The 22,500-nt window shown below is 43.1% G+C and overlaps 1 protein-coding gene across 2 annotated transcripts in view; it reads right to left on the bottom strand.

The window, feature by feature from the left end:
* The window catches only part of ZSWIM6 (zinc finger SWIM-type containing 6), a 112,069-nt gene that overhangs the window by 17,599 nt on the left and 71,970 nt on the right, over window positions 1-22,500 (bottom strand). For both annotated transcript variants that reach the window (XM_056541144.1, XM_056541153.1), the window contains exons 5-8: window positions 7,582-7,761; window positions 7,167-7,343; window positions 6,812-6,958; window positions 4,752-4,898 (exon numbers count right to left, since the gene is read on the bottom strand). In XM_056541144.1, the coding sequence (XP_056397119.1) occupies window positions 4,752-4,898; window positions 6,812-6,958; window positions 7,167-7,343; window positions 7,582-7,761 (651 nt within the window). The remainder of the gene's footprint in view (window positions 1-4,751; window positions 4,899-6,811; window positions 6,959-7,166; window positions 7,344-7,581; window positions 7,762-22,500) is intronic.

Here is a 22,500-nt window from a genome sequence, read left to right as displayed (position 1 = left end):
CCCCTTGTGCCATTATTCCCCCCCCTCCTCCCTCTGATCCCCTTGTGCCATTATTCCCCCCCCTCCTCCCTCTGATCCCCTTGTGCCATTATTCCCCCCCCTCCTCCCTCTGATCCCCTTGTGCCATTATCCCCCCCCCTCCTCCCTCTGATCCCCTTGTGCCATTATCCCCCCCCCCTCCTCCCTCTGATCCCCTTGTGCCATTATCCCCCCCCCCTCCTCCCTCTGATCCCCTTGTGCCATTATCCCCCCCCCCTCCTCCCTCTGATCCCCTTGTGCCATCATCCCCCCCCCCCCTCCCTCTGATCCCCTTGTGCCATTATCCCCCCCCCTCTGATCCCCTTGTGCCATTATCCCCCCCCCCTCTGATCCCCTTGTGCCATAATCCCCCCCCCCCCTCTGATCCCCTTGTGCCATAATCCCCCCCCCCTCTGATCCCCTTGTGCCATTATCCCCCCCCCTCTGATCCCCTTGTGCCATTATCCCCCCCACCCCTCTGATCCCCTTGTGCCATTATCCCCCCCACCCCTCTGATCCCCTTGTGCCATTATCCCCCCCACCCCTCTGATCCCCTTGTGCCATTATCCCCCCCCCCTCTGATCCCCTTGTGCCATAATATCCCCTCCACCCTCTGATCCCCTTGTATCATAATATCCCCCCCACCCTCTGATCCCCTTGTATCATAATATCCCCCCCACCCTCTGATCCCCTTGTATCATAATATCCCCCCCCACCCTCTGATCCCCTTGTGCCATAATATCCCCCCCCACCCTCTGATCCCCTTGTGCCATAATATCCCCCCCACCTCTGATCCCCTTGTGCCATAATATCCCCCCCCCCCACCCTCTGATCCCCTTGTGCCATTATTATCCGATATGGCAATCAAATCATATCATTCCATATCATCTCTATATCTATACATCATCCCTCCCTCCCATACACTTAGTTTTTACATTACCCGGCTTGTTCGAGTACCGCTCCCAGACTCACGTTCCCGGCGTCCCGTTCAGCGCCGCACAGAAGGGTGACATCCTTCTGCGCTGTGTGGCACCTCTGCGCAACACACGTCTCCCCAGCAACCACGCCGCCCCCGTTAAGTAGCCACAGCCGCGATAATTAACCGCGATACAATGCATGACCTGTATTTGTCAGCGACGCGTACCATAAGAACCCCTGCAGTCCTCACCTTTTGAGTCCATATTGACTAGATGCACAATTTTGAGAAAATAGATATTAAAAACAGAGAAGGACAAACCACGTTGGATTATCATCTCCGACAGCTTAAAAAAGTAAGCTTGTCAGGTGATTTAAAACACCACAAGGGCAGAATATTCCAGATTGAGAAAAGCTGAGCTCTTTGATATACAGGCTTATAGCGTGTTCGGCTTACCCTAACATACACCTAGTGTTTGAGTCTTCTTTGAGGCTCCTACAGGAAAAGCTGTCAAGGGCAGGGTATCCAGAACTCTCACTGTGTCTCCTAGGAGTTCTGTAAGAATTTGAAGGCACCCACACACCTTTGACAGTCATCCAAATTTGTTGAGTTTGGCCAACTTCTGTCTAAAGTGTATGATGGCCTGACCACCACTTTCCTCTGAGATTCTCTTCCTGGTGCTGCTGTCAATACATCATTTTGACTTTTAAATTTAAATTTCTGGCTGAGGCTGAATGTCGCTGCGGCCATCAGGAAGACTATCCCACCGGGGGCATCAGAAAAAGAACGGGAGATAAGTAAAAGGTTTATTTTTATAGACAGAATGGGCATATTAACCCCTTAAGGACTCAGCCAATTTTATTTTTAAGTTTTCGTTTTTTCCTCCTCGTCTTCAAAAAAATCATAACTCTTATACTTTCATCCTCAGACTAGTATGAGGGCTTGTTTTTTGTGTGACCAGTTGTCCGCTGTAATGCCATCACTCACTTTACCATAAAATTAATACCAAAAGAAAAATACTATTTGTGTTGGGAAATTAAAAAGAAAAGCCGCAATTTTGCTAATTTTGGACGTTTTCACGCCGTACAATTTACGGTAAAAATGACGCTCTTTATTCTTTGGGTCAATACAATTAAAATGATACCCATGATAACACTTTCCTATCACTTAAAAAAAAAAAAAAAAAAAATAGCAAACTGTTTAACCAAATAAATACATTTAAAATCCCCCTATTTTGAAGACCTATAACTTTCATTTTTCCGTATAAGCGGCGTTATGAGGGCTCATTTCTTTGCGCCGTGATATGTACATTTTATTGATACCATATTTGATAAAAAAAAATGTATTAAATTTTATATACGCAATTTTTGGGGAATAAAAGGTTATAAAAAAAAAGCCACAATTTTGGACTTTTTTTAACATTCACTGTACGGTATCATTAACATTTTATTTTAATAGTTCGGATATTTACGCACGCGGCGATACCAAATATGTATATAAAAAAATGTATTTACACTTTTTGGGGGTGAAATAGGGAAAATGGGACAATTTACATTTTTATTGGGGGAGGGGGTTTTTACACTTTTTTTTATTACTTTAATTTTTTTACATTTATTTTTACACTATAATAGCCCCCACAGGGGACTATTTATTGCAATCATTCAATTGCTAATACTGTTCAGTGCTATGTATAGGACATAGCACTGATCAGTGTTATCGGCCATCTTCTGCTCTGCTCGATCGCAGACCAGAGTAATAGACCCGTGAAAGGCAGCGGAGGCAGGTGAGGGGACCTCAGTCTGCCGTTCTGGATGATCAGATTGCCGCAGCAGCGCTGCGGGCGATCCGATCATCCATTTTAGTGTCCGCAATGCTGCAGATGCCGTGATCTGTATTCATCACAGCATCTAAGGGGTTAATGGCGGACATTGGCCATAAACCAGCAGGTCTCTGGCTGCTATGAGCAGCCGGGACATGCCGCGCATGATCTGGGCATTGCTCCGATGCTCTCGGTTATGTATAGGACGTAAAACGTACGTCCTGGTGTGTTAAGTACCACCTCACCAGGATGTCCATTTACGTCCTGCGTCGTTTAGGGGTTAAAGAAAAAAAAAAGAAAAAAAACATACTGCTGGATAACCTCTTTAAAGTGTTACTGTCATTTAAACATTTTTTACATGTTGCCCAGAAATGTCAAAAGTTGAGATCACACCAAGTCCACTCCTGAGACCCCCTGCATTTGCAAGCTTCCAGTGGGTGAAGTGTGTGGCACACCTTTCTCCAGCTGTCAATCAAATCCGACTTTCTCAGCATAAGTCTATGCAGTGAAAAGATATGTCAGCCAGCTAATAACTCCCAACCGCAGCGAGTCTCTGGAGTGAGAGCTTATGTGCTCTCTGTCTGATAGCACTCCTCTGTGCTCTGTCTGATGGCACTCCTGTGCTCTCTGTCTGATACTACCACTCTGCTCTCTCCTGTCTGATAGCACTCCTCTGTGCTCTCTCCTGTCTGATAGTACTCCTCTGTGCTCTCTCCTGTCTGATAGCACTCCTCTGTGCTCTCTCCTGTCTGATAGTACTACTCTGTACACACTCCTGTCTGATAGTACTACTCTGTACACACTCCTGTCTGATAGTACTACTCTGTACACACTCCTGTCTGATAGTACTACTCTGTACACACTCCTGTCTGATAGTACTACTCTGTACACACTCCTGTCTGATAGTACTACTCTGTACACACTCCTGTCTGATAGTACTACTCTGTGCTTTCTCCTTTCTGACAGGACTCCTCTGTGCTCTCTCCTGTCTGATAGTACTCCACTGTGCTCTCTCCTGTCTGATAGTACTCCACTGTGCTCTCTCCTGTCTGATAGGACTCCACTGTGCTCTCTCCTGTCTGATAGGACTCCACTGTGCTCTCTCCTGTCTGATAGGACTCCTCTGTGCTCTCTCCTGTCTGATAGGACTCCTCTGTGAGCACAAAGGAGTGCTAGCCCACCCTCACTTTGTCCATACCCGTGCTTCAGCTTGGACAAAGCCATGATTTCTGTAAAAAAGTTAATATTTTCTTATGACGTATATAAGAAAGGTTAATGTTTTTGCCAAAATGTACAACATATAAAAAGTACTTGAATCTGACAGTGGCCATTTAACTTTTAACGAGTCTGGGCAATATGACAAAATTTGCTTTAAATGACAGTTATGCTTTAAGTATAGTGGATTTGTGGCAGAAGCTTATCCCTCCTCTCTACATACATGATTGTTTAGCTGTGCTAAATGTTCCTGGTTGGAAGAGCCAGCTGTCAAAAGTTTATGGGTACCTTTACTGTGCTTTTTACTTAGAAATCCTGTTCAAGTCATAATCCTATATCGCATGCAGTTTCCAGAATAGGTAGGACAAATCAGTTATGTAAGGCTCTCTAATGTAGCGCAATCGGAGTTAGAAATGACAAACAAGTCTCATAACATCCAGCACCATTTGCAGCCAATGCTCAAATACCTATAAAATTACATATGAATATACTCCAAATGTTCCTTTCAGCAGCTGCCTCCCCCTCCCCCCCCCCCCCCCCAGGCCACCCTCAGATACAAGCCTATTGTGCCTATAGGTGATCACGTCCAGTAGGTTCTTTACACATTTCAGGTAGCTGTATAGAATGTTATAAAGGCAGGTTTGGCAGGCCACCCATATTCTTATGTGCAGCCAGGTTGTCTTATGAAGAAATTAGGAATCTAGTGTTACAAACAAGACAAAAAGTATGTCAAAGTCCTTATTCTAAGCTACACATTGCTCAACATTTTAAAGGTCTTCTTACCTGCAAAATCTGGAAAGCCATGAAACCCTTCATCGTCCACTCTGCAGGCCTCCATAAGACTGCTGAAGAGAGTACCAATTGGATCCAAAGGATGCCCTACCCAGCCTTCTAGATTAGTGATGGATGTGACACCTTTATGTAGAAGCTCTGTTTGGAGGGGGGGGGGGGGGGGGGAGAGAGAGAGAAAAAAACAAAAACAAAGTCAAGTTTACCTGCACAACCCAGCAAAACTAGGCCAATTTCCTGAAGTATGGAGATCAAATATGATGCTTTTTTTGATTGTCCGGAAATATCCAAATATTGCATGCTGGTATCATTTCTTTGCATGCAAAATACATTTTCAAAGTCTTAAAGAGTAACCCAAAATCACTAGGACATGCCATAATACACCGATCTTTGTGCCTTTATAACCATGAGTTTTCACTCTTCGCGAGCGCTTATGACTTGTAAGGTGGGGGAGCTTCTGGATAGTCCTGAAACCACGGGAAAACTTTCTCTATAATTTATGCTCAGTGTATTATTGAGATAGATTTTTAATTAATATATATTATATATATATATATATATATATATATATATATATATATATATATATATATATATATATATATATATATATATATATATATATATATATATTTTTTTTTTTTTTATTTGTTTTATTTTTTTTTTCATTTTTTTTTCTATCAATGAGGGGCTGTAATATTGGTAAGAAGCCAGCAAAACAAGCAAAGACTGCTGCAAGTCTTTATCAATGGGCATAAATTAAACATATCCTTCTGAAGCGTCTGAATATTTATTGACTTAATAAAGTCCCATTATGGTGCCATTTTATGGCATTTGGACGACGTAGAGACATTTAAGGAAATATATGTCTGCGCTTGACTATTAGGCTGTTCTGCCTTCATTTGAAGTGGACACACAGGGTGCACATTTGTAGTGTTCAAAGCGGCTTCTGTGGCTCCAAAGAAATCATTCCGGAGAGTGGTGGTTCTGTATTATTTATATAGTCTGTAGAGGGCCAGTCATCTCCAAGCAATTGAATTATGGCTTTCAATCAGAGCAGATTAACCCTTCCAGAACTTGCAGCATGCCTCACCCAGCATCACAATACAGATGCCATGCATCTCAATCCATAGGTAAAAGCAAAGGGCAGCTGGGCATTGGTGATAAATATTTACTTCCTTTAAAAAAGAGTCAGGAAGAAAAAAAAATTATACATATATAGATAGATCTTATTTATATAAAGTACTGTTTAAGCCAATGGGTGTGTTCCTATGCAGTATGACAATGGCCAATCAGTGCCAGGCTACTTGCTGAACACACCCAATAGTCTATTTGTTTCCAGGAGGAATAAGAGGGTTACAAGCTTTGTTCTGTATGGGATTGCAGGTGCTGACTATAACATTCTCTTTAAAACTCGGAGATAAGGGCGAATGTCTGACCGCGGGGGGTTTCAGAGGTGGGTTTTTCTAACAACCCTGTAAATTATCAAGGCGTGGCAAGACTGCAGGCCCCATACACATTAGAAAAAAAAAAGTCAGCTGAACCCACAAACTTTGGTGGAACTGTCTAATGTGCATGGGGGCCTCCGACTCTTCAATCCAAGGAATATGTCAAGAGAAGAACTGGGCATGCTGAAATTCAAAGCCTGGCTTTTTTTCTTCTAGATAATGTGTATGGGAGGAATCAGGATATACAACTCTGGGCCGAACAGGGCCACCTTAAGAAAAGTACAGATGCCAGTATATACGGCTAACCTGAGAGAAAGGGTATACTGGGACTTTTCACTATGATCTGGTAGCAGTCATGGCAGGGCTCCATTTCTGTAAGCATACAATTAAATAAGAACTATGCCTATTTACTGGAGTTAAAGAATAAACCTATTCAATGTGCTGATCCCTTACAGAAACATCAATAGTGGGGGGGATATAAAGGGTATATTGTCCATGTAATGAATACAGCAGACACATCTAATGCTGCCAGGCCTTTCACGTGTTATTCCAGATACTGACTGGCTCAGAAATATTCAGCAGCAGTATGGTTTACTAGATGCATACCTTTTTTCTGTAGTCGGAACACATCCATTTTTTTCTGCTGCTGTCTTCTAAGAGTGTTGACAATGGCTATTGCTAGTCGGAGGGCCTCCCGTGGGTAGCCATGTGACCTCAGCGCGTCCACCCGCGCACAGGCTGTAGGGACATGCTCTAGAGAGACAGAAGTGACAGTGATAGCTTGTCCAAGTCATTTGGGCATATTTTCCTTACCCTACAGGCCTAACACGACAACAAAAATCCCCTCTCAGCTGTGCATTTCTTGTGCCCACTACCGCTCCTGAATTTAGAGCTCAATAAAGAGAGCAAACAAAGCAGCCAGTCAACGTCACAGACCGGTCTTTGAGGCTGCACAACTTACCGTGCCAGAGGGGCCACCCACGAGAGTCAAAGAGGGAGTTTTCAGTGTCGTCATGGTAACAGTAGTTGGTATAAAGGTCACTGCTGATAATGTGCTGTAGGTGGCTATCCTGCCAGTGGAGATCGCACGCCTCGATGGCTCGTGTGAACACTGTTCGATGAGGCCGGTGTGAGGAATCTGTGGGCAGGGGGAAACAAAACATGGAGTTTTAGTCTTGTAACAGCTGGAGCCACACTGGTTGGGAAACTATTAACAGACAGACAGAGTTGCAGTCCCACCTTGCACTACCACACTATAGTACTGCTGATAAATCTACTACAATTAGAAAATCACTATAATTCAAGCTAAAACTGCAACATTATAAACCTAGCTCTGCTACATGCACAAAAACACTCACAGATGTCCGCCTTCTCACCTTGGTTGGCATTTCCAGCCTGAGGCAATGCATTGGTTAAATTAGGCAGCTCATTTCCGTGGTTGCCATCTTCCCAGGGACAAACATCCACGCTGTTCCATTTTTTCAGCTGTTTCAGCCAACTGGCCTTCTGCTCAGGCTTGCAGTGGGGATTTAAGACTATGCACATCCACAGGGCACCTAGCAGAGGAAACAAAATACTCATTTAGAACGCAAGGTCTTCCATAGACATGTAATGCAGTATTACTGATTTACATTTAAGAACAAAAAAATAAAACAAACGTGCAACCCTAGTCAAGAAACCCTACTGGAATGCGCCAATAAACGTTCATTGCAGAAATAGCACAGATGCCCATATGAAATATTTGCAAAAAAGAAATGCAAGTGCCTCAGATAAGGGACTGCGACAAACAGCAAGTTATATGGCTGGTATAAGACTGAGCTGCTGGGTGACCGTCCTCTGCTGAGTCACTTATGATGATGCCGCATTGCAAAGAATCAAATACACGCTGTGGATCAAGGTCAGTGTCTTTGATAAAGTCAATGAATGCACACACATATATATTACTACTATACACACCCCTCCCACGCTGTTCAGATGTGCAGCTGAAGCTGGTAGATCCCACACGCTGCCTACTCTACAACTACCGGCAAGCCCGGACAGCCGTTGTCGTTTTGCAACAGTGGTAGGCACACTGGTTGGGAAACAGTGGTCTAGATAAAGACTATCCATGATGGGGGGGGTCCATTTAGTCCATATTTGGTATATGGAGGTCAGATACAGTGATATGATGGATCATATCATTTCTGATAACCAGTAAAATGTACAGGTGCCTAAAAGTTGTGTGGATTAGTCTTTCTGATAATCTATACACAGTTTTAAGCTACTTGATTTATATAATACAGATATGCCCTGACCCAACCACAGGCCTAGCAACCTGAATTATCAAAGATCACTTTGATGCTTTCAGGTAGGGTCTCCAGACCTGCGCTTGGGCCAGAATTTTGTCAGTTCAGACTTCTCACAAAATAGGGACACAAGTGCCGGCCTAAGCACAGGTCTAGACCCCTGTAATAAAAGCAATTTGCTCTTCTACTGTCCGTTCAGATCTCACGTGCATATTCAGTACATAGATCAGTACAATTCTTTTCGTTAGAGTCTTTGGGGGAGATCAAAACCTGTCCAGAGGCCGAGTCGCCCATAGCAACCAATCAGATCACTTTTCATTTTGCAGAGGCTTTGTTAAAAATGAAGGCAGCAAGCCGATTGGTTGCTATGGGCAACTCAGCAACTTTTACTCTGGACAGGTTATGATATACCTCCCCCAAAGACCCATTTAGCCCTACAGCTAAGCAGGGTCCTGCGGCCCTATGACACTTAAAAATACCTGAAATGACAGCATAATGAAAATATAAATAAACAGTTTTTCAGCACAATTTTTCGTGCTGAAAACGCCCCCCTCAGCTTATACTCAAGTGAACAAAAAACGCTTCTGGCTTAGCTGTGAGGGGATGGGCCAGGCCATCCATCTTCAGCCATCTATGCTGTAGGGACCGTCCGGTGGGGAGGGTTTGTCGTTCCAGGCTGTCCATCTTCACCGGGAGGCCCCGAACTAGTGACGCTGCATTGACGCCACCGCACAGGGACGTTCATGCGCACGGATGTCTGCTGCGCAAGGATGTCCCTGCGAGTAATCAACGCAACGTCACTAGTCCGTGGCCGGAGCGGAGAAGAGGGCCTCCTGGTGAAGATGGACAGTCCGGAATAACTAACCCTCCCCACCGGACGGCCCCTGCAGCATAGATGGCCGAAGATGGACGGCCCGGACCAGCTCACCCTTCCTTCCCACCGAGTAAGCAACAACTGGGGAGGTGAGTAGAAAACAAAAAGGGGGGTCTGGATGATGATGATGATGATGAAGGGATTGACAGGCGGAGGCGGTGATGATGAAGGGGTGGGTGGGAGATGACAGGGTGATAATGACAGGGAATTATGTATTTCCCACCCTAGGCTTATAGTAGAGTTAATAACTTTTCGGGGTGAAATTAGGGGCCTCAGCTTATATTGGGAATGGCTAATACTAGAGTATATACGGTATACTCATAGGAAAAGCAGCTTAAATTATATTTTTTGCAACCACCAGAGGGAGCCAGTTAGCTAAATGCATATTGTGGGTGGCATGTTCACAGTATGCATCAAGCTCCCCCAAGTGGTGTGTGAAGGCATCCAGCTGGTTTTCCTTTACCCATCTAAGGCATCCAGCTGGTTTTCCTTTACCCATCCATGTTTCCCAACCAGGGTGCCTCCAGCTGTGGCAAAACTACAACTCCCAGCATGCTGGGAGTTGTTTTGCTACAGCTGGAGGCACCCTGGTTGGGAAAAACTGATGTAGGGAAACAGATCGCGATTCAGTTTGGATCTCTAGGTCTGCGGCATATTATTGTATTGTGTATTATGCACGTGTGAACGCGGTCTCCGTTTTGCAACGCAATATGAAAAGCGACGCGTTGTACGATCAGCCCACACCAAAACAAATTCCAGGGCCCTGTCAAACGTCGCCTGCCAAGCAGGAAGGAGCCTGCGTGTGAATAAATTAATGCAGACATACCTGAAGCAAACAAAAGGCATTAGTATTCAGTGTCTCATTTACAGACCACAAGTCAGTCTCCCATCATTCATCAAGACATGGGCTGCTGTTTAATGGGACCAGACTTCTCTTTATTGTCGTGATTTCAGTAATTAGGTTAAGCGAGAAATTTGTTTAACATTATCTTTTTTTTTTCCCCTTTGAAGAACTGCAAGAGAAAAAAAAATCTAATTTGTGCTGACATTTCACACGTACCATCGGGCGCCCAATCTGCATCCCTGACACTGCAGAACGGGTTCGTCTGAATGCATCAAGGTCTGATACAAGCCAATTTTCACATGGAGAGATTTTTTAATCAGCTGTCTCTTCGCCGACGTGAACTCTGACAGTGGCGTGAAGAACGTCTGAAAGTGCTATTCAGCCACACTTCATTTGCTCATTAAAGGATGCGTTTTTGCACACTTGAGGACATTTGCTCAGTCACTTGAACAATCTGCTGGAGCAGTAGATTCTGCAAGAAAGTGACGAACAAGGCAATCTAAGCAAGGACAAAGCGGCCATGCTTATTTTTGTTCTTCATCTTCAGCCTGGTCAGAATAGAACGTAAAAAATAAATAAATAAATACGTTTAACCCAATGAGTGCCTCGGCTGAAGAAAAACAACGAAGAGCTGGATCTAAGGCCTGTTTGAGATGCTGTGCACCGTGAAGACAACATGCAATCACCTCCAGAGGTCATGCATGAAATCACACTTTGAAGGATTGGAGTCCCAGCGCTGACAAGTAAATAGAGGAAGGGGGATGGGAGAGCGCAGGATTACTATCCACTGTAGGCATAGATAAGGAATCAGCCCTTATTGAACTAGGGTTATAATTATACATAGAGAGTTACCACCAACCCTGTTCGGAATACTAGAAATAAAAGTACACACAAAAAGGACGACATTCCAGGACCTGAGGGGATGCAACCAGGAATTGAAAAGCATGAACAATACAATATTGGCAGATTTTAATTTATGGTAAAGATAGTCTATACTATAATTCTATTCTAGTTCTATAAATCAAAGCTCGGGATGTAGAGTCTTCCCAATTAAATTGGACGAGACCAATGAAAATAGGAGGTATATATTTGGGTGAAAATTTTACATGCAAGTTTAAAGACTATATGACGACTTTGCATTAAAAAGGGATTTTCCAGGACTTGGGAAAAAAAAAAAAAAAAAAAAAAGGGTTGGCGGACCTTTTCTGTAGACAATCCATATTCCTTTATTGATGGTCAGGAGCCATCTTTGTCTCAAAAAGTGGATGTCCGAGACAAGAAATTATTAAATTGCACATTACAATGGAAAACTGCTCATCCAGCCTCCTAATATTGATGGCATATATGAAGGACAGGCCATCAAATTTTTATATATGGGGTTCACCCCTGCAGATCATCTGTTTTAAGGGTTCGCGCCACTAGCGTGGGAGACTAAGCCCCTTCAGTTTACACATGCTCTATGCGTGCCATATTTTTCGCAGGTGTAAGGTGTGCAGCGTTGACCTGTTCACTTGTATAATAAAAAAAATATATATATATATAAAAAGGGACAAAAAACTGTAATAACTGCTACTAATGTACGGCAATGCAGGTACAAGCACTAGTAAACCCTGAGGCAGCAGCACCTGTACGAATGTGTAGGTCAACGGGGGTGCTGGGAGATGGATGCCGGCTGAATATAGATGGCCCATTCTGTTAAGGTTGGATAAGCTCTTTAGACACTTCTTTCACCATCTGAATTGACATGGTCCTGTGGTTAGGAGATATGTGCAATAAATTCGACTGTCCATAACTCAGAATTCCTATAGCCAATCACACAGATCGGTGGTAGGAGATCATTGACCTATATAATGCTGTATTAAGTGGAGGTGGCCCTACTTGCATGCACGTTGACAAGCTGATTGGTGGAATGCCTTGAGTCTTAGCCTCTCTTAGAAAATGCCAGAAAAAAAAACTATTAGGGAACAGGAACCAAAAAGGATAAAAACCATTTTATTCACATCAACCGGACACTGTACCTTTAATTTTATTTTTTTTAAAATAATTTTTCAAAGTGGCAAAACTTCCTACAACCTGATAATCTTTAAAAGGAGGGCAAGCAGCAAGCTGCTTGCCCTCCTTTTAAAGATTATCAGGTTGTAGGAAGTTTTGCATCTTCGTAGCTGTATTTTTTGGGGGGCATGGACATTCAGGATATATTGGGGTGCCATCATAATACTGGCACCCAGGTTGGCTGGTAACCGTCGGTAAAGGATGATCAATTGCATGCATTTGTAGACTACGTGCCAAGACGACAGCCCCGTTAACCATTGCAAAGCAGCAGGCAGGCATCGTTCTTCTAGCAGATTTATAACAATATACATATATAGAGCTAGAATCCATTCTAGGGCCTTTACATAAGCTTCTTTGTTCCACAAAAGATTGAGGGTGGGCCTTTAAAAGGATTTCTAGGCATTCGGTAGAGTGGGAGGCTGGTGAAGAGTTATCATTTATACCAGTCACAAAGAAGTCACGCAAGAAAAGAAAAAAAAAAAAAAGAAAAAATTCAAGATAAGAGAAATGGTCGATATGAGGAGGATTTGATGGCAGTCACATTCCTTCGCCACATGCGCTCCTTCTGTTCTGCTGTATCCAGCTCATCACTCCATTCTCCCGGGAAAGCATCTAATAAAAGACTTTACCCTACACTGCCTCTCAAAACATATGTGGTGGATATGCCACTGCCAATCACATATTCCCCCAATTACGTTTTAATAGGCACTTACAATTCTAGGGAACCCAATCCAAGAGACAGATAAAAATAGCAAGATTTTATTCAGACCCGGTGAGCCATGTCTCCAGTCAGTGGCTGTCCTTCCTAAAAGCCAACAAAATTCTTCTATATATTGGTTTGGAGGATTTAGTAAGCCGAATTCGTTAAAAAGGAAACTTTTGCACAGATCTGTTTGAGGAAATGTACCAATGTGAAAAGATGTTCTTGCATCTCAATATGGAAGGAAAAAATGGTCAGACAATGCTTTATTAGAACTGGTGACTATTCCCGAGCTATGTAATCATTTCACCTTTAATTAAAGTCATGGCTGTAAATGTTGGCACCCCCGACATATTTCAAGAAAATAAATTTCACGGAAAAAGAATTGCAGTAACACACGTTTTGCTAGATACGTTTATTCCCTTTGTGTGTATTGAAACTAAACCAAAAAAGGGAGGGGGGGGGGGGGGGGGAATAAAAAATGCAAAATGTGACACACTGTCACCCCAAACTCCAAAAATGGGCTGGACAAAAATTATTGGCACCCTTAACTTAATATTTGGTTGCACCCACTTTTGAAAAACAACAAATCAGTCACTTCCTACAACCATCAATAAGCTTCTTACACCTCCCAGCCGGAATGGTGGACCACTCTTCACAACTCTCCAACGCTTTGTTGCCATCCATTTCTGGGTGCTTTTTGACATATGTTTGGGGTCACTGTCCTGCTAGAAGACCCAAGATCTCAGATGTAAACCCATCTTTCTGACACTGGGCTGTACAGTGCGATCTTCAGATTTCATGATGCCTTGTACACATTCAAGGCACCCAGTGCCAGAGGCAGCAAAACAACCTCAAAACATCATTGAACCTCCACCATATTTCACTGTAGGTACTGTGTTCTTTTCTTTGTAAGACTCATTCCATTTTCGGTAAAGAGTAGAATGATGTGCTTTACCAAAAAGCTTTCATGGTCTCATCTGTCCCTAAGACAAAATGTAGTCTTGCTTTTTTATGTCTGTCAGTAGGGGGGTCCTCCTGGGTCTCCTGCCATAGGGTTTCATTTCATTTAAATGTCGACGGATAGTTCGCGCTGACACTGATGCTCCCTAAGCCTGCAGGACAGCTTGAATATCTTTGGAACTTGTTTGGGGCTGCTTATCCACCATCCGGACTATCCTGCATTGACACCTTTCATAAATGTTTCTCTTCAGTCCACGCCCAGGGAGATTAACTACAGTGCCATGGGTTGCAAACTTCTGGATTTGCCTTTGTCCCCAGTGCGCAACATTATCAAGATCTCTGGAGATGGACTTGAGAACCAAAACTGTGGAAAAATATCAACAATCTCAAGGTTACAAGTCCTCAGACAGTTCTCTTCTTTCTGTTGTCCATGCTTAGTGTGAGGCTGGGTCCACACTACGTTTTGTCCCATACGGGAGCGCATACGGCAGGAGGGAGCTAAAACCTCGCGCTCCCGTATGTGACCGTATGCGCTCCCGTATGCCATTCACTTCAATGAGCCGACCGGAGTGAAACGTTCGGTCCGGTCGGCTCATTTTTGCGCCGTATGCGCTTTTACAACCGGACCTAAAACCGTGGTCAACCACGGTTTTAGGTCCGGTTGTAAAAGCGCATACGGCGCAAAAAGGAGCCGACCGGACCGAACGTTTCACTCCGGTCGGCTCATTGAAGTGAATGGCATACGGGAGCGCATACGGTCACATACAGGAGCGCGAGCTTTTAGCTCCCTCCTGCCGTATGCGCTCCCGTATGGGACAAAACGTAGTGTGAACCCAGCCTGACACAGACACACAATGCAAAAACCAAGAGAACTTCTCTCCTTTTTATCTGCTTTAAGGTGTGATTTTTATATTACCCACACCTGTTACTTGCCCCAGGTGAGTTTAAAGGAGCATTACGCTTGAAACTCTTATTTTTCCACAATTTTGAAAGGGTGCCAATTTTGTCCAGACCATTTTTGGAGTTTGGGGTGATATTATGTCCAATTAGTTTTTTTCTCTTTTTGTTTAGTTCCAATACACAGAAAGGGAATAAACGTGCATAGCAAAACATGTGTTACTGCAATCCTTTTCTGTGAGAAATACTTAATGTTCTAGAAAAATTTCAGGAGTGCCAACATTTACGGCCATGACTTTGTAGCACTGACAGTGCTGTAAATGGATTAAACTCAATCCAGTGCAACAGTACTTTTATGTACTATGAAGGATTGGATTGGCAGAGAAACCAGGGCTTTACAAGAATGGTGTCCTGGTTAGATTTGAAGACAGGTTTAGGCCTCGGACAAAGCCTCAGACTCAGATATAAACATGCACTCAGTCGAAGAATATACTTAAAGGGGTACTCCGGCACTAAGACATCTTATCCCCTATCCAAAGTATAGGGGATAAGATGTCTGATCGCAGGGGTCCCGCTGCTAGGAAGCCCACAATCTAGCATGCAGCACCCACCTGTTAGCACTGCAAGAAGGGCTGGAGGCTCCAAGTCTTATGCCTCCCGACCACGGGGACAGAGTATAGTGACGTGACGTGACGTCACGCCACGCCACGCCACGCCCCTCCACCTCAATGCAAGTCTATGGGAGGGGGTGTGACATCACACGGGGGAGGAGTCATGACGTCATGATACTCCGTCCCCGTGGTCGGGAGGCATAAGACTTGGAGCCTCCAGCCCTTCTTGCAGTGCTAACAGGTGGGTGCTGCATGCTAGATTGCAGGGGTCCCCAGTGGCAGGACCCCCGCGATCAGACATCTTATCCCCTATCCTTTGGATAGGGGGATAAAATGTCAGTGCCGGAATACCCCTTTAACTGTGTTTAAAAAAATAAATTAAATAATTAGCATCCAGTACTGTATTGGAGTAGTGTTCTCCAGTTATTCTCAGGTAAAATGGACACCAGCAGGAAACGAATTCAGTTTCTCAGCCCTAAAACCCAGCCACCTCCTTCTCTATGCAAAAAAAATAAATAAAAATCTGCGATATATAGAATTTCTACCTTGCTTCCATATAGAGTATGGGAGATTTTAATAGAGTAAGATTCGCCAAACCCAAATTTAATGAACCGGCCTTTGATTACTTTAATCTTATAAAAGTCATTCTGCTTTTCGAGTGTTCCGATTTCCCAGATAAGCATGGAATAAGATCCAGGACCTCATTGCATGTGTCTTCAGGGAAATCGGAATGACTTTTCCAAGACTTAATTCATCAAAAGGCAGATTTGGTTTTGGCAACTCTTAGGCCGGGTTTATGCTACAGGGTGGGCCATTTATATGGATACACCTTAATAAAATGGGAATGGTTGGTGATATTACCTTCCGGTTTGTTGAACATTAGTATATGTGAGGGGGGGAAACACTGGGTGGTGACCATGGCGACCATTATGAAGTCGGCCATTTTGAATCCAACTTTTGTTTTTCAATACGAAGAGGGTCATGTGACACGTCAAACTTATTGGGAACTTCACAAGAGAAACAATGATCTGCTTGGTTTTAACGTAACTTTATTCTTTAATGAGTTATTTACAAGTTTCTGACCACTTATAAAAAGGTGTTCAATGTGCTGCCCATTGTGTTGGACTGTCAATGCAACCCTCTTCTCCCACTCTTCACACACTGATAGCAACACCGCAGGAGAAATGCTAGCACAGGCTTCCAGTATCCGTAGTTTCCGGTGCTGCACATCTCATATCTTCACAGCATAGACAATTGCCTTCAGATGACCCCAAAGATAAAAGTCAAAGGGTGGTCAGATCGGGAGACCTTGGAGGCCATTCAACTTGCCCACGACGACCAATCCACTTTCCATGAAAATGTTCATCTAGGAATGCTCGGACCTGACACCCATAATGTGGTGGTGCACCATCTTGCTGGAAAAACTCAGTGAACGTGCCAGCTTCAGTGCATAAAGAGGGAAACACATCATCATGTAGCAATTTCGCATATCCAGTGGCCTTGAGGTTTCCATTGATGAAGAATGGCCCCACTATCTTTGTACCCCATATGCCACACCATACCATCAATTTTTGTGTTCCAACAGTCTTGGAGGGATCTATTCAATGCGGGTTAGTGTCAGACCAATAGCTGTGGTTTTGTTTGTTAACTTCACCATTCACATAAAAGTTTTCCTCATCACTGAACAAAATTCTGTGTAAACTGAGGGTCCTGTTCCAATTTTTGTTTTGCCCATTCTGCAGAACCTGAAACTACGGATACTGGAAGCCTGTGCTGGCATTTCTCCTGCGGTGTTGCTATCAGTGTGTGAAGAGTGGGAGAAGAGGGTTGCATTGACAATCCAACACAATGGGCAGCACATTGAACACATTTTATAAGTGGTCAGAAACTTGTAAATAACTCATGAAAGAATAAAGTTATGTTAAAACCAAGCACATCGTTGTTTTTCTTGTGAAATTCCCAATAAGTTTAATGTGTCACATGACCCTCTTCCTATTGAAAAAACAAAAGTTGGATTAAAAATGTCCGCCATGGTCACCACTCATCTTGAAATGTTTCCCCACACACACACACACACACACACACACACACACACACACACACACACACACACACACACACACACACACACATATATATATATATATATATATATATATATATATATATATATATATATATATATATATATATATATATATACTAATGTGCAACAAACAGGAAGTTAATATCACCAACCATTCCCATTTTATTAAGGTATATCCATATAAATGGCCCACCCTGTATACAATTTCAGAGCATAATTCCACTTGGAAATACTGATGCCGGCAAAGGGATTCTGCTGCATAGTTCACATCCGCCATGGAAATTAATCTGTCAAAAAGAAATGGTTTTGTTTCTTGCAATGTCTGGTTACGTCCGCACCGGCCAGAATATTTCCAGCAGGGATTCCGTAGTGTGAACATATTTCGACCAGTTCAGCAAATCTACGGCAATCATAGTGTCCAATTTTTTTATTTACACCAAGATATAAGCAGGAGAGGGCATTATGCCACCATTTTTAGGTTTCACTTTTTGCTTACATTTTTCTTTAAGATTCCAACTCCATAGGTTATTGGTAGTGTGATTTAGAACCATAGGCCCAGTATCCACCACCAATCATCAATGTTCAAGGTCACAGTTCCCCCTTTCAGTTCAATGAAACATACAGGAATAAGAGGCATAAACAATAGCCAGATGTCAGCTGTACAAGACCTGATGTGATTTACACATTTTGTTAAGGGCCGATGTATTTGCTTCTTTCAGGGTGGGGGCAGTTCAGATGTATTAAAGCTCAAAAGTAGAAGCGATAAATCAGGACTGCTCTTTTGACCTCGTGTGTGCTGGTAACCAGTCTCACAAAATGCATTGTACATCAGGACCAATGGTTATTATGAGCAAGACCCTGGGTAAGCGCCATCTCCAGGGTTGTCTACCCTTTATTACAGAAAACATAACCACAACAGACCTATTTAGCTGAACAGATTCTAGCAACAAAGCATATCCATAAATTACCAATCCTAAAAAACACTCAAACACAAGCAGATCACCAGCTCTAGTCACAATTGTCACCTTTGCTTTACTGGTTCTCGGCCTCGATGCCCCCTGAATGGCGGCTGCAGGATAGAACTGGTTCTAGAGGTCGCGTTTCTTGGAAGAACAGAATGTTTCATTTTGCTCTAATTCATTCTATTACTGAATTAAACTTTGATGTATTGGTCTTGACAAGTGCTTCATGCTGATTGTATTGTGCATGATCGTATAATCACTCCCCATGCATTTCACACTGGCTGGCTGATTAATGCAATAGATTTCTGATGGCAAGGGGGAGACCACGCTATCCTGAAGACTGCAGAGGGGGAGCAGGAAACAGTACCGGAGCTTGGGAAAGGATAGCATTGTGCAGGTTTTTAGCCACTTATAAACTTTAAAAAAAAATTAAAATACATACAAGACTCAAGTCACCTGAAAAGGTGCACAGGTAAAGTGTGAAACATAATAGTTGGATGAGATCAGACACTGCAGATAGATATTTTCTGCACGGACCCTGACCTGCGGTGCACATTAAGATTGCAATGTTAATTTCTATTATAATTGTTTTACCCCTTTCAATGTAGTTAAGGACAAATCTGTAGTAACTCTGTAGCAAAATTTAAGACATGTGAATCTACCCCCCCCCCCCCAAATGCCCTTCAGTGACCATAGACCGCTTCCAATTCTCTGTGTTAGGACTGAAAGCATGTAGCAACTAGCAACACTACCACAAGTGATTCACACCAAATGGTTCCATTCATGAGACTATGCTGACAGTAAGGTGGTCCAGTGAGTAGCACTGATGTCACAGGGTTAATTCCTGACCTATCATGAATTCATCTAGTATTCTATCTAGCTTCCATCTTATGTTACCATGTAATCCCTTAAAAAATAAAAATAAAAATTTATAAAAAAAATTTTGATTAAAAATGCCGAGAGTCTCTGGTGAAAATTGGATGGGCTTCTGAAGCAGGACTGTCAATGAACAGGTTCTCTGTATAGCAGATCAGGAGGGGTCAGCACTTCTAATCTTTTACTCTATTAGTCTACAAACCCATGGCCTTAAGGCCAGTTCACAGTATAGCTTATTGTTAATTTCTATAAAAAGTACATTGCCACTGGAGGAGAATTTGCTTCTTAAAATAGCGGCCTATTGAATGATAAACACCGGACATTTAATGGATGGAAATATTGCTACATGCATGGTCACTCATAGGGCAATAGAAGGGATGAATAACTAGATCTCACAAGGTAGTACACACAATGTATTAAAGGAGAAAAAAAACCTGAGCATAAATATGGCAAAGGGAAGTTGATCTTTAAGTTAGTGTTTAAGGGGTTGTCTAGTTTAGAAAAGAGTTAAAGGGACAGTCCATGACTCAGTCATGATGTAGTCATGATGTCTGACCCCACTTTCTTGGGTCTGTCTTGTTCGAGGGACCTGCCAGCTCCTCCAATGGCAGAGGTGGGACAATACCATGGCCACCAGTTTTCTACGTAGGCAGGTCCTTGTGCACACACAAAACTAAGTCCCCTATGGGCTGCAGGGACAGATCCAGTGACAGCAAAGCCTTCTAACAAGCTTATAATCCTGTTAATACTGTAGACAGACTAAAATGCCTGCACTGCCATTTCTACATCATCCATCGACTTCAATAGAGAATAATCACACAATACAGTTTTTGGAACCTGAAGAGAAGGTGGCATTGGTAAGGTCCCCAAGGATCACATTCCTGGTGTATGGAGAAGATTCATTATATGTGTCTAGGTCAGGAATGTTTTCAAACGTGGGTCTGGACAGGTCTGCTAAACAGTGGTCTCAAAACTACGCTCCTGACCTAACAAAACCGGCAGGATTTTTTGTAACAATTTAAGCTGTCACATGAAGTACCCTCCACCGATATCTGTGCCGATTACAGCTCGTCGTAGAGTTGACATGTATAATGATTCAGTGGTGGCACATGAGAAGGTTGTTTCGCATTACAGGTTAAAAAATGTGGGTACTTTTTTCATTTAATTTGTCACTTATCTTTTGCTGAGCCGACACTTAAATTGCAGCAGAAAGGCAAATGGGGCTTTTAGTTTCCATATAATCCCCATATTTAAAATGATCCGTAATGGCCCAGTGTTTGAGACTGCCACTGTCTCACGGTGAGCCCCACCGGTGACTTGTGACATTTGTATTCAGGTCCTATGTTCTCCATGTTGCTAAAGGGCTTCCAATTTCATTTCACAGCCAGGAGCGAGCAGAAAACACCAATTAACTTGCAGATCCCATTTGCAGACAAGAGTCGGCCCCTTCTCAACGTCTGGCATCTGGGGGAGCTCTGATCTGAGCACAGACCCACGCAAGGGCACAAGTCACAGTTTTTAATAACCAAGATTAAAGGGAAAGAGAAGCTTGCATTATATTGTGAGCTTACAAGTTACCTTTTGTGCACTGTTCGCTCTTAAGGTCCTACGCCTTATGTCACTTCACTGTTTCCTATTGTAGTTCCAGTATATTCACGCACATGCACTGCCTGCCGGGAACATTTAACCAACATTTTTTCAACCTATCAATGGATTAAGTCCTTGAGCCATCCGTCACATTCAGCTGTGGGTTAGTCATACCTGTTCTGTCTGGGTGACATCCTGTAAGAGCTACCATCACAGCCTTGCTGGAAGTCCGATGTCATTCAATGGTAAAATATCATTCAATGGCAAAGCTTAGGTATTGCAACAAAAGGGCAAGGAAGGTCTGACTAACCAGGCAAGAGTGCCATTCGGGGGTTGGGGAGAGAAAAACAGTATGACAATCACTGCCCAAAGGAGTATTCATAGAGTGGCATGTTGCTAAAAACTCTAAAACTTAACCTCTTAAGGACCAAGCCCATTTTGACCTTAAGGACCAGGACATCAGGGCGTACCTGTACGCCCTTAGTCCTGGACAGGTTAAAACTCCTTGCTGCTGCTGCGGTTTAAATGGTGCTCAGTCCACGCTACTCAACATTACAAGAGGGGGGGGGGGGTCCCTGCTCAGCCAATCACTAGCTAAAGCCAGTGATCAGCTGAAGTGGGGCATCCAGCACATATTGCAGTTTTTATTTTAATTCCACTTTTGGGGTCCATCGGGCAAGTCACAACTGAGACAGTGTCCTGTTTTATGATAGATGTGCAAAAACAGGAGCTGAAACATTAAGAGCCTAACCTACAGGACAGATCAACGTTAAAGGGGCACTCCACTGGAAAAAAAAACAAACATTTTTTATCAACTGGTGCCAGAAAGTTAAACAGATTTGTAAATTACTTCTATTTAAAAATGTTAATCCTTCTAGTACTTATCAGCTGCTGTATGTTACAGAGGAAATGCTTTTCTTTTTTAATTTTTTTTTCTGGCTGACCACAGCGCTCTCTGCTGACACCTCTGTCCTTTTTAGGAATTGTCCAGAGTAGGAGCAAATCCCCATAGCAAACCTATCCTGCTCCAGACAGTTCCTAAAATGGACAGGGTCAGCAGAGAGCACTTTGGTCAGACAAAAGAAATTCAAAGAGAAAAGAACTTCCTGTGGAGCATACAGTAGCTGATAAGTACTGGAAGGATTAAGATTATTAAATTAAAGAAATTTACAAATCTTGTACGGTACTCGTATAGTCAGCTCACCAGGTTCTCCGCACGGCTGATAGCCTCCAACTATAGCAACAAAGAATGTAGAAGCCAGCGGTAAAAGTAACCTCCTCTATTCTGACCAAGTTAAAACATCGCCATGGCTAGTGGTAGGAAAAAACTCACAAAACCAGGTTATTTTGTGTGGCAAACTAAGCTATTGTGCATGGGAAGTGGTCCAAACATAGCCACCAGCTAAGGCTCCTTTCACACAGTTGCTTCATTTTAAAGATCCGTTATAAAACCCTTAAAAATGTCCATTACAAAATCCTATTCAAGTCTATGGGATTTTTTTTGATGATCTGTTATCACCCGTTATGAATAACGGACGTTATTTGGGACGGGAGAAAA

This window comes from Hyla sarda, chromosome 1 (genome assembly GCF_029499605.1).
Source record: "Hyla sarda isolate aHylSar1 chromosome 1, aHylSar1.hap1, whole genome shotgun sequence".
NCBI classification, from domain to species: Eukaryota; Metazoa; Chordata; class Amphibia; order Anura; family Hylidae; genus Hyla; species Hyla sarda.
The sequence above is the reverse complement of the archived record's forward strand: the minus strand, read 5'-3'. Positions and strand labels throughout refer to the sequence as shown.